The sequence below is a fragment of the Meleagris gallopavo genome, chromosome 3 (genome assembly GCF_905368555.1).
Source record: "Meleagris gallopavo chromosome 3, MGAL_WU_HG_1.1, whole genome shotgun sequence".
Taxonomy (NCBI): domain Eukaryota; kingdom Metazoa; phylum Chordata; class Aves; order Galliformes; family Phasianidae; genus Meleagris; species Meleagris gallopavo.
In genome coordinates, this window is record NC_139406.1 from 83126973 (window position 1) to 83140005 (window position 13033).

The 13033-nt window shown below is 43.7% G+C and overlaps 1 protein-coding gene across 13 annotated transcripts in view; it reads right to left on the reverse strand.

Moving 5' to 3' along the window:
• Positions 1-291: 291 nt before the first annotated feature.
• MTSS1 (MTSS I-BAR domain containing 1) overlaps positions 292-13033 on the reverse strand; it is a 117899-nt gene continuing 105157 nt past the window's right edge. For 5 of the 13 annotated variants that reach the window (XM_085221664.1, XM_085221658.1, XM_085221656.1 and 2 more), the window contains 5 exons: positions 8038-8157; positions 6831-7025; positions 5038-5202; positions 4524-4686; positions 292-3254 (listed from right to left, as the gene is read on the reverse strand). In XM_085221664.1, coding sequence (XP_085077790.1) covers positions 2557-3254; positions 4524-4686; positions 5038-5202; positions 6831-7025; positions 8038-8157 — 1341 coding nt within the window. In that variant the 3' untranslated portion in view covers positions 292-2556. The remainder of the gene's footprint in view (positions 3255-4523; positions 4687-5037; positions 5203-6830; positions 7026-8037; positions 8158-13033) is intronic. The other 8 variants (XM_085221663.1, XM_085221660.1, XM_085221659.1 and 5 more) reach the window with 5 other exon arrangements.

Below are 13033 nucleotides of genomic sequence, written 5' to 3' on the forward strand. Positions count from 1 at the left end.
GTCAACCAACCACTTTGTTGTTGCTGTAGGACAGAGCAGGAGTCCCTCCTGACTTCTGCAGACCCCTGAGATGGTCTGGCTGCCCCCCTTACCCCAATGGCTACTCCATATGGCAGTACTGGCGGTTGGACTGGATTATCTTATCTTCCAACTTTAATGAACCATTCTATGATTTAAAGGCTGAACAAATCCAAGTCCTCCATCGCCCAGAGGCGTTGGGGAGGCACTGGAAGAGGTGACAGCAGCACCCTACAAGCAGGAAGACTTTAAGAAGTGAAATAAATACAGAAGTTTTCCAGCAGTTCTTTATTTATAACGTAGGCTTAAGCAATCATTACAATGTAGAAGGGAGGCACACTTACAGCAATTATTTATACCAGTTTAGAACAAAAAACTGCACAGGGAGAGGTCAACTCTCAGTACAAACTAGCAACTAAACCACAATAATTTACCATTAGAAACATTTTATTTTTCAGCTGTGACACTGCTTTTACAATATGCAAAAACACAAACAATAGAACTATCCAAAGTGTTTTGTCACATTCTTTCTACATTGAATTTGGCAACATTTTATATTAAATTTTACCGATGATGCTAATGTTTAAGAACTAAACAAGTGAAAAGCTGTACTCGGGTACAGTTACATCCATTTATTTCAAAGGTTTAAATAACACGTTTAACTACTGAGATTATCTCCTAGCAGTTTTTGTTTATGCAAAAACCATCTCAAAGCCTCATTTGCACAATGCATCAGCTACTGGATCAGGGCTGGTGGGCCACACCACAGGCACTACCGTTTATTATATTCTGTAATAAGGAGCTTGTTTTTCAAAGAAAGGAAGGTTTCATACTCTCTAAGAATCATGCCTTTTTTTCTTTTTTCTTTTTTGCTTTTAAGCCATAACAAAAAAAAGAAGAAAAAAAAAGAAAAAAAAAAGAAAAAAAGGTCAGCAACCACAGCAGCGTCAAATGTTATATAGAACACAGTGACTACACAGTTACTAGAAGTTCACATCCAATGCAGTTATGTATTAAAGCATAAGAGGTTGTGGAAGCAAGTCTAGAGCCAAGAGAAATCTGCAGGGCGTTGGGTGGAAGCTGCCTGTTGGAGCATGGTTGCAGCAGCCTGCTGTCCATGGGTGGCTCTGCTGGGGGTGGGCAACTGCAGCCCCGTGGGCTGTGTGCTCCGAGCAGCTGCAGCGCCCTGCGGTCTGCATATTTCTGTCAGCTATAGAGAACAGGTATTGCAGCAAGAACTTACTTTTACTTTAAGGAAAAAACCCAAGCCTGAATAATTCTATCAACAGCGATCCAAAAACGAGACTTGAAGTACAAAAAAAGAGAATACAGTGGTCAGACTCCCGGTATTATCAAATAAAAAACGGCGTATCTCCCCACCCCCAACCCTTCAGCCCCTTTTTTTCAGTATTTAAGAAAGGCCAATCGACTGCCATTTAAAAGAAGGTAAGAAAAACAAGCCCCTGTATTGGAAAGGAACATCTGCAGTTTAGTAGACCACAAGCTGCTTACGCCTGTCAAATCCTTACGTGTTTTCTCAAAATATTTGGGCTTCCCAAGGTGCCCAGCCTGCTGGGCACGGTCAGAAAAAGGCATTTTGATAATATCTAAGAACTCCCTGCTTGCTGTTTAGAATCCTTTTCACCTTTGTAACTGCCTTCAGCCTGTTGTCCTTGTTTGTATTCGGTGAGAGGATGGGTGGAACAGAAGGTGAGGGCGGAGGAACTGAGCCTACACAGTGACGGCTGCATGCATGTGACTGAGAGTTGGTGCTGTGCAGTCAGAAAGAAATGTGGCAAAAAGAAAAACAACAGTCTTTAAAACACCCTACGGAAACAAAACACTGCAATCCAATATGGCTTATTCTGATGCATTTACCATGAAGCTACCAGTAATTACTCCTACTAGGCTACTTTTGTGCAACAGCATCTGCTATTTTGATGGCATCTCCCTCCCCCCCTACACCCAAATACTCTACCAACTGCAGGTTTCTTCCTTGCATTATATATTGCTTTCATTGTCAATTTTTAGTCCCGCTCTTCAAACTTCCTTTTTTAACACTCGAATGAGGATCTGTTCCTCACTGCTCGACTTAAACTTTACAATAAGTCCCACTGTTTGCTTTTTTAACCTCACTATTACAAGGCTCTACAAAAGCTTGCAAAAAAGCCAAATTCTCATTAAATCCCTTTGCTGAAGTTAAACTACTCAACTTTTTTTTTTTCTCCTATGATTTAAAACTTTACAAAGAGTTATAAAAAAGGTAAATGGGATTTGGCACCTTCAGAAAAAATTAAAAGTGTAACTTAGATCAAAAAAATGTGGAAACAAATCATTGTTATTTACAAATTAAAACACCAGTGAAGATTATGTCTTACTACGCTCTTTCACCATGGTTTCTCTTTCAGAGTACTGTCAGACCGTCTGTTACTGAGGATCTTAAGAAATTCATTGATTACGGATCGGAATGGATAAGACAAACTACTTTTCCTCCCAGTTCCTTCTCGGCGGCTTGGTACTCTGGCAGCTGCTTCCCTCCTAGGAAATACGAGGTGCCGAGCGATCATTGGTGGTCGTCTTCTTCAGCTTGACGCCGCGCCGGATGGCGTTCAGCATGTCTTCTCCTTGTGGGACGTCCCCAGGGCTGAGGTCTCCGGGGTCGAGCTCCTGCTGCCCCGCGGGCGCCAGGCTGCTCGCGCCGTCCCGCTCGCTTTCCTCCCCCTCGCTCTCGGGAACCACCGGCCTCTGCTCGTCGGCAGCGCCCAGTTTCTGGCTTGACGGCGGGGGGTTGACAGACGCTTGTCCGCTCCATGAGGAGGAGGGCATGCTGGGGACGCTCTGCCCGCCGTCTCCTGCTGCTGGGGACTCGGGACTTTGCTCGGGACACTCTTCAGTCCCAGCGAGGACGCCCGGCAGCCCCCCTGGGATATCGGGGACGGTCGGTGTTTTGACGGGGATCACCGGCGTCTTGATGGGGATTGGACCTGCCCCTATGGTGCCACGTCTGACGGAAGGTTTGGTGGAGGGGGTCCGCCTGATGGTGGCGACGCCGGGGGTGACGATGACCGGTCCGAGCGTGGTTGGCAGACCTGCAGTGGAAGCGGGACGCTTGGTCTGAAACATTCTGCGATAGGACTGACTAATGTCGCTGTTTCTTGGGATGGTGGAAGATTTGTCAAACTCTTGTTGTTCTGCCTCCTGGTCACCACTCACAGAGAAATAATCATAATCTGAAACTGATGCCAAATGACACAGTTAGAAACAAACTGGAGAAGACTATTGAGTCACGTCACTAACTCCAAAGTATGTATGTTTGCACATAACCAAACCTGGAGGCCAACACCAATGAAGGCAGGTCTCTCCTCTACGAGGAAGAAGTCTGAAACATGGTGACCAAGATTCTCACACAGCGTGGCTGAGGCCAGGCACCCTAAATCTGCAGCCTGCCCACATCCCTCAAGACAGAAAACAAGAGCTGTACACATTCAGTACCGTTTCTAAAAGGAACTAATAAAGCAACAAAGACTCAGTGTTTGTTGCCAGTGTTAAGGTTCCAAAACCGGCATCCTACAAACCATATGCTACCACTTGTAGATACAAATGCTTATAAGAGTCAGCAACTAAAAAGTATGCTTTAGAATAGGCAATGGGTAGCTCAGGGGATGGTGTACCAACTATTTCAGCAGCAAATTTGATTATTTTGCAAACAAAGTAAATCCCAGCTCTGAAAACTCAACCTAAGCTTTAATAATTGCACTGGGTTTCCTTCTTTCCATGTAAACGCTGAGCCAAGCTAGGCCCTCTACAAGTCCCATGGCACCCTGCAATTGCACAGATCTCAGCTGAGCAAACAACATGGTTTGCTGAACTGTAAACACAAAACTCAGTCCCTCTCAGACTGCTGCTGGGTCTGAGATGGCACAAAGCCCAACACGTTACTGCACCTTCCTGTTTGCCCAAGTGAAGGTCTCCAACAAATTCTTTTTTCCAGCTACAGGCATTTCTGTTTGTGTAGGAAATAAAAGGTCATAAAATAGAAATGAGAACAGAATCAGAGCACTGACAGAACAAGAAAGCAAAGCTCACGAGTACAATTTTGGTAAGAAAGTAGTTTGAAAAGGATACTGCTATCAGAAAAAGTCATGGTGCAATACCAGCCTCATTCCATTTACCCCATCAAACCTAAATCCAGAACTTCCTTTAAAACTCTATCTTGGTAGCATCCTTAAACTAAAACTCATTCTAGAAATGTACAAGAAAATAAGTGTGTTCAGCACACTACGCAGAAATCCAGAATTCTATTTAATTAAAAAATCCAGGCTGCATTTCAGGCTGGAAGAAACTTTGCAATAGCGATGTTCACCCCTTCCCTGAAGCTGACTTCAGCCAGTGACGGCTGCTGGAATACAGCTCCTCACTGCTGGGGGTTGAGTGCATGAGGGCCAGGCTGGAAGGCTTTGAAAGAGAATAGCTCTTGGATGGCACATCAGTTCAGGGTTGGGTACCTTGAGATGGGATCGTGTCCTCTGAACAGCACGGAGTTGTGGTCTGGGTGCTGTAACCGCTGGAGCACTGCAGGGAATCCCGGCTGCTCCTCTGGGTGTCGAGCTGCAGACCTCTTGTCAGAGCGAGTGCCAGCTCCTCGCAGGGCTCCATTTCCTCACCCTGCTGGTTGCACACAGAAAGGAGATTCATTACATACAGGTTTGGTCACCAGCTTTTAGCCGTTCTTTCTCCCAAGCAAAGCCTGTCACCACTATAATCCAAGAGGATTGTGCCCAACCCTTCACTTGGGCTTAAGAACAGGCACTCTTTGGCTGCCATTGCCCTACAGATGCCAACAGCCCAACAGCATATTCTTTCACGTCCACACAACTTCCACTGCCCACATCACCACCACATCAGTCCAACTTGTTGGACAAGTATGTGTCAAGATAAGGCACGTCAACAAAATACGGGCAGGAACTAGCACATCTATTTCCTTTGCACCAAAAAGCACATTCAAAATTAGAGCCTCACCCTTGTGGCAGCCGACACCGTCATGCTCCGAGGTCTCTGGGCCTCCTCGGCTGGGACAGGTGGGCCGCTCTGAGCTCCGCCATTGAGATCTGGCTCGCGCTTCTCCTTCCGGCGCTGCAACGTGTTCACCATTGGCTGATCGTATGGGCCTGGTTTGGCCCAGTCCTAGGGAAACGTGCTTGTTAGCTTTCCTGAGTAATTGGGCTATAAGCACAAATATACCAGTGCAAAAAGGCAATTTCAAGGCTGTGGATGATGTATCAAACTGGATATGCCTTTCTGAACAAGGCCATACATTAATTGATCTTGATGATATTTAAAATTTTTCACTTACAAAACCTATTTCCTTTATTAAAGGAAACCTAAATTTCCTATTCTACCTAAGCTTTTTTCAGTGAAGTTATTTAGTATTTTAACATTACTGTTTTCTCTAAATGAAATACTCCTGTATGAAAGCCTGTATTTTCAGAAATTCAAGTGCAAAAGTCAGAGGCACACAACACAAAATATACATAGAGGTCCAATCAGCAATGCCAGATGTACACAAGTTCTGATACATTCTTACATGTCTACACTTTAAAAAATTAGGCCTAAGCAGATTTTTGATACATCAAAGATTACTCTGAGCAATCTCTGTTTACTTAATGGCTGAATTCTGGTTCACAGTAATGAGCTGTACTGAAGGAAGATTGACAATTTTATTAACGCATGCAGAACTGTGCTTTGCCTAGACAGCTGTGTCTCTGCTGTAAGCATTTTGCTGTAAAATGCACTGGCAAAGAGCTTCTAGCACAGACACAACCAATGACATAGAAGCCCTGGGATCACTGTGGCCAACTTGTGTTTATGTCTCAGTCTCCAACTGCTGGAGAGATAAGTGAGGAGTCTGCAACAAAGCATGTCAATTTACACATATAAGAAGGTCCCACAGTGCGTATGTAGAATTACGTAAGAATCCACAGGCATCGAGGACCTGTGCAGCCACTACCAGCTGCATTCCAGCAGCATGAAACTTCAGGGCAACAGACAGGAGAGCTGGTTCCCCTGCTCCAGGGCACTGCTCCATAGGGAAGTGCCTGGAAGTGATAAGTCCATGCTCTGGCAGAGCAGAGACATCCGGATGTGGAGGGAGATCCTCACAGATCCAGCTATGGCAACTGATAGAAGTTGCTGTGCTCTGACAGATTCTACGGTCTCACCCGAGACAACAGAACAAGCTGTGGGAGCTCTTTCAGCCTGCGGCAGCAAACTTAAGGCAGCTGCAGTCACTGCTGGGCTTCACGTGGTGCCAAGCAACTTCTTAACCCACTCCACCTAGACTTACAAGAGCATGCTGCCTATGGCCTAGGGGGGGTCAAGGCCAGCAACTGCAAGGAGAACACTGCGTTGTTCCACAAGTGATTTCACTACACAAGCTGGGTGCCAAGCCTGCACTTCTCTGCCCAACTGAGAGCTTTGAGGATACTCAACACACTCTCCGCTTGCTGAATGGAGCCCAGAGTGCTTTCAACAATACCACATTTGTTCCAGTGCTAAACTATTCCTTCTTACCTCGTTGTTATCAGCCTTAATATGTTTTACTTAATGTGTTTTAGAAAGTGTCAGAACTGAAAAGGTCATTCAGAAATATTCAGTACTGGATTTTAGTTGATTATCACCATGCAGTGCCCATTCAGAGCCATTTTCAACAGAGCAAATCAACAGTAATTACAGGGATTGAAAGGTAGCAACACCCGCTGTGCACACACTCAGTATGAGGAGGTGAGGACTGCCACAACAAAAGGAACACAAACCTTCCAGCTAGGGATCTTAGATGATGGTAACATGCCTGGCCCAATGGTGTAATAATGAACGTAGTCTGGAAGGAGGGCTGAGGGAGCCCGAGTCCACGCGCGGGAGACAGGCGGGAAATGAGGGAAAGGACCTGCACCAACTGAAGCTACGGATGGGTCACTTGATAAACTACAGTGATAAAACCCATTAGACAACTGGAAACGAAACAAATAAACAAACAAAAACAGAGAAATTAATATAAACAGAATGAATATGAAAATACACTGTGACTCTGACACTCTAGGGAGAAAACTGTACCTTAAAATAATTAAAAAGAAAAAAAATAGATCTTAGCTTTGCCGCAAATAAACAACAGAAAATTGATACAATGCTTGGTTCAGAACTGAGATTGTTTGAAAATTGTTACTTGGCATAACAAATTTCAGACACCAATCTAGCAGTCATTGTCTCCAGGCTAAGCAGCATTGCCTTCTGTCCATGAAAGTGGCACACTGGGACAAGCTTTGGCAATTTAGTTAGTCTGCAGACATAAAAACAAAACATTTCCAATACTGAATGCGTTTGCATTGGTGGCATTTAATCTACGTAAGTGGACAGAGAGGAAAAGCATACTGCCTTTGAAAATGACATGATCTGGCCGTGTGATGACATGGAAGGGGAAAAAAAGAAAAAACCCAACAGCAAGGATTTACCAGATGAGAATGGACACCATGCTCACTTCCTCCTCTGGTTCTGAGGGTAAACCCCATAATTTACTCCAACCACTTTCTGGCACAGCGTTTTATATTTCTTTTTGTTTTGTTAAGAAACACACCCCAATTGCTTGGCGTAACACGTGCTATCTAATGGGAGAGAGTGGAGAAGCCACCAATGGTAAAACATGGCCAAGATGCCCTTTGTCAGGCAACCAGCTGGTTTGGGCAGCATTCCACAGTCTCTTTAAACAGAAAATGTGGACACCGAGATTTTCTTAGAATGTTACTCTGCAAAATGGCCAATTTGTAGTGTCCCCCAAGCACTCCTTTTAAGGTGTCACTGTGGTTCATTCAAAGAGATTCAATTTTAAGGGAGTGTGCAGTAGTTCCTATTCTCATCTTCCCATAGAAGAATCCTGGCTGTGTCCCATGCACATTTTTTTGTCCAAAAGTTGCTGGGTTTGGATAACAAGCTAGCAGGTTTGTATGTCTTTGAGATGAAGTTTTTCACCTTATCTGTGGAGGCCCAAGCCCCCATGGTGGAGCCTGAGCTGACTGAGGTGGGGGAACTGCACTCGCTCACTGACTGGCAGGTTTCAGAGGCTTCAGAAGAGGCAGAGCTGGACGAATTCTGCAGCGTAAAACAGCACCACAACGCAGGGAAAGGATACACAAGCCGTCAAAAAGAAAAAAAATACAAACAAAAAAGAAAGACAAAAAGCACATAAACAAAGACACACAGAGGAGAAAGGGAAGGATGAGAGAAGCAGAGGGTTAGGGTTTAAATAAACAATTAGAAACTGCTCAAAACCATTGCTAGTGTTCAGGAAATCTACACCAAAACAAGGCAACTGCTTAGTGAGAGAACTTGCCACACTGCTTGAGAATGAGGGATCGGTCTCAACCCCTCATTACATCTCAGCATCTCAATTCTGTTAGCTGTCTCAGAACAAGAAGCTGAATGGACCAATAGTCCAACCATGCAATTTACCAAGACAACTGATTCATACAGAAAAGCAGATTGTCAGTACTTGAAAGACAAAGTTTAGATTGAAAACATGGAGCAGCAAATGTCACATTCACAAGTTCTCAGATTTTCTGACCTGCAATAGTGCTTGTGAAAAGTTCATCTGAGTTCAAATATTATAGAATAGAGAAAGAAGCAATACTCACCAAACTGGACGTTTCCAAAGCCTGTATGCATGTGCCTCTGTGGGGAGTATGCATACACCCAGAGCACTGACTCAAGCTTTTCTGCCCAACAGTCAAAAGAAAGGTGCATGTACTCTGCTGAGGGCATAAATGGTGGCACGTGCTTGCCAGCTGCTTCTTTTTATCAGTAGAGATGAAAAATATCAGGGGCTTGGACAGTGAGGGAAGGAAAACGCGGGACACCGAACGTCCAAAAAACACCTCAAACACTCAGCTTCCTACAAGGAACTTCTCTGTTACTTTTCAGTGCATGCCCCTGTGTGCTTTCACTGCTGGAACACCTCCACAAAAGCAGGTGATGCACCTACAGACAGGCCTTACTCCAAGGTGAACAAACATGTGGAACGTTTTACTGACTGGAATCGGCATCACCATCAGTAGGGATGTGCATACAGGTCCAAGGGTGCACACAGAACCAAGGGCTCTGAAATGGTCAAAGACATCAGAAAAGAGATCAGGATAGCCCTGAGCTCTGTTCGCTGCCAGGAAATCCAACACTGGCAATAGTAATTCATCCTTTTGTAGACCAAGATCTGTGAAGAAAACCTATCTAAGGATATCACCAACATTTTGTCACACCAGAGAGAATGACAAGGAATCCAGAAAGGTGTTTTTGTATACAAGCACCTCAGTTTTCAACAAACAACATTCTGAACAGGGAGGGAAATCTCAACTGAAATAGAACCTAGGAAGAAAGCTTGAGGTGAGCCTGCAATAAAATGGTACCTGAATGAGAGGCACTGCAGAACAATCACCAGTGCTGACACCCAGAAGTTGGCTCTATGCTCACTAGAACCTACATATAAAGAATCTATGTATTGCTAACTGCCTACATAAAAGGAGATGCCAATCTCGCGAGATGGAACACTGCTGTTGTAAGGATTTCAGTGAAGACTACCAGGGCTGCTGAAAAGCATCCTGGAATTCTTAGTGAACTGCAGATTTAAGTAAGGGCTGTAAAACTTTGCAAAGGCTGCTAAAAAAAAAAAAAAAAAGACAAAAAGAAAGCATGTAATGCAGAGGATTATGTTTTACAAATAATACATACCCTACCTTGTGCTGGCATCAGATCAGATCTGCATGCATCGTGGCAAGTGTATGTAGGTACCTGTGGGCTCAGCAAATAGGCTGGTATTCAAAGGGCGGTATGATGCCCTTTCAGCTCAAAACTTTACCTTAGAGAGTTGAGATGAATATAAGATCAAAAGAACCAAGATTGTTTATGGCTCATAAGGAAGAAAGTGAAAAGTATGCCATGGGGTACTTGATGACACAGTGGTTCGACTCTCTGCGTAACCTGCTACATTCTTGATTGAAAGCAACATCTTTTATAGGAGAAATATTTCTGAAAATAAGAACATTAACAAGCATGAGTTGCAGATGACTCCACCTTCAAACATAACTATGGTGCATTAGACAGAGATAGCCTATTTTTAATGTTCTTAAAATCAGTTTTTGAAGTAAACCTCCAAGTTCTGCCTGCCCAAGTCTTGGGCTGCTCAGCAAAAGAAGCTGATTGAGATCACTCACCATGAGAACACCTATACTACCAGTGTCATACAGGGGTCAGGAAAAAATAAACCTGAGAACAGTATTTCAGAGAGCATCTTCCGAAACTTCATGCTTATGACCCAAAAGAACTGTTGGAAGACTTGTTATGGGTCTGAGTATGCTGCACATGACAGGATGGACAGGAAAGGATGTGAGTTCACATGCTTTGTTGTTGGTTTCTCCATTTGATGCACTGAAGGGAGAATGTGAAGTTTACACACAATACAGTATTCTTATTCACAAGCCAGAAGTTTAAGGAGATTATGTCAAACAGTGATAAAAATGGGTCATAAATGCGGTTTGCTAGCAATAGAGCTCCTTGTAGTCAGCAGATGGAAAAACATTACAAATACAAGTCCTGAAGATGCAAAGATTTGTTCAACTTATATGATGTGTGGCAGAGATGACTGGAAATGGTGAACTTTTGAATTGAAGTGATTCCAAAGTGAAAGAAAGGCAGAAGGAAGACTCTCACACCAAACCCAGTGTGGTCATTTAATAGGCAAAGTGAGACACTGGATGAGCCAAAATATCATGGGGTAAACACCCTGATAGTTGAAGGAAATGCAAGATGTGGTGGTAGGGAAACTGGATCTCTTCATCTTGAGAAATTCCAAACATAGAATGGGAAGCCTCATGTCTTTCTAAAAAAGGATTCAGTCAGTAAGAAATTGATGGGGATGGAAGAATACTGAGCTCCCGAGGGAAAAGCGTAGAGAAAAAGAGTGGGTACAGGCAAAATGCTGCCTGGATCAGTCTGCAGAAATAGTCCTGATTGGCTGAGGGGATCTGACTGTGGGAAGCACAGACCACCCTTAATTCCTTAGCAGAAAGTACATGAGTGGCTGAGAACAGAAACTGCATGGTTACTTCTTGGGCAAAAGGTCTCCAAACTTGAGTGCTTGCTGCAGATGCACACACACAGGCAACAAGGGGCTAGGCAGTTGTGCTTCACATCCCCCAGAGTGAGCAATGTGACTCTGGCTTTTTTCAGTTGATTTTAGTTTATCCCTTTTAAAAATGATTGCTTAATTAGAACGGTTTTTAAAATTAGTTCTTTCATTTTAGCTACTCGAATCCCAGGAGGTTATTTTTTTCCCCACAGCTGTGATAATGGTGGTTCTGCTCAGCTCCCAGATCACCTCTTCTGAGAAAAACCCTGATGTTAACTGTACCAGCAGAAAGTTAAAACTGCTCTGCACAGCAACAAGCAGTCCCTCAGATGCAGGTTATGTATGTGCAGCATGGTATCTGGTGTCTCACACACTCTTCCAAGTTCTTGGATTATTTGCGTCCCTTGTTTGCTATGCTCTCCATCCAAACACAGCACTGCTTATTAACTCTTCCTTTCCTCCTGCACTAGACTGCTCCTGGACAAGAGTTTCCCAGGAGACCAACTCTAATGAAGAGCCTGGCCCGATGCCCCTCTCCAATCAGTAAAAGACACATCAGCCACATTTCTGAAAGCTAAGCACAGGGACTCAAGGTTACGTCCTCGACCTGCCTCATTTCCAGAAGCGAGGCACTACTCACTTCTCCTTTCTAGCTAGGGACAAACCCTTGAGAAACTTAATTTTGAAAAATGATGTGTAGGAAAAACAAATGCCTGGTAAAACTGATAGATGCATTTATTTCTATAACATTTTTAATGGTTCAATCTAGGAACATATGGTAATTTACATGGACAACTGAATAATTGCAATGGTGTATTTTCCCTATTCCACCTTCAATTTATTTCAAGCAATGACATTTCCTCAAAAGTAGAATCTTCTTAGCTTTCACGCAGAAGCAAGTTCACCTCTGGTTTCCCTCTACCTGGCTGTTAAAGGGAAAATGATTTCCAGAATATTCCAGCAAGAAAGACTTAATTCTCTGCTGTCTGACTACATGAACAGTTTATTGCTTTTCTCCCCTCCTCTTTAATCTGCTTCTTTCTCTCCTCTCGCTTTCACTTCTGTCAAGTCATTAGCAGCCTCTAAAATCCAGCCCTATAATCACTTTCCACCTGATGAAAATAACCATGGGTGCTCACTCCAAGCCCAGCCTTCTACTGTCATCTCCTTAACACAGACTTTACGGCACCATCACCGTGCCACCTCATCCCAGACCCTCAGCTTGAGTACTACACAGGGCACAAGTGGTCAAACAGCACCAACCACGCTGGACTTTCATTTATACTCTCTGCTCCCACAGAAGATCTTCCAAGGGCTTTATGTGGTTTTAGTACATGCAAGGGGCAACGCTGACCAAGGCTGACCTCACATCTGGCATTTAGAAAAACCTTACACCTGCAGAAAGAGGTCTGCAATGCTTTTCACCCAGCTGCACTTGCTTAATAAAGCATTTTGGAAGAGCCCCTTCTAAATGCACAGCTATCTGTTAGAGGCTAACACTTTCAAGAATAATGCTGCAGAGAATATTGGGGAATACTGCATACTCAATTAAAGAGAATAATTACTCCTTTTCTTTCTTTCTATGCAGAGTATGATAACTGTAGTCAGCAACTGTAGGCCTGTTCACAATCATCTCTCCTCTGGCACAGCCTCTGTCTTGTTCAAATCCCTGTTTATTTCCTCTTTCAGATTTTATCCTTTATCTGTTATTTTGAATGAACTCAGATTAATTTTCAGTGTAGGTGAGAGCATAAAAGCTTCATGTAGATCACACAGTCCCATTCCCGTAATTCAGGGATTTTATGTGGCTCCTTTCTACTGTCTTTTAAAATCCATCATTAATAGAAAATG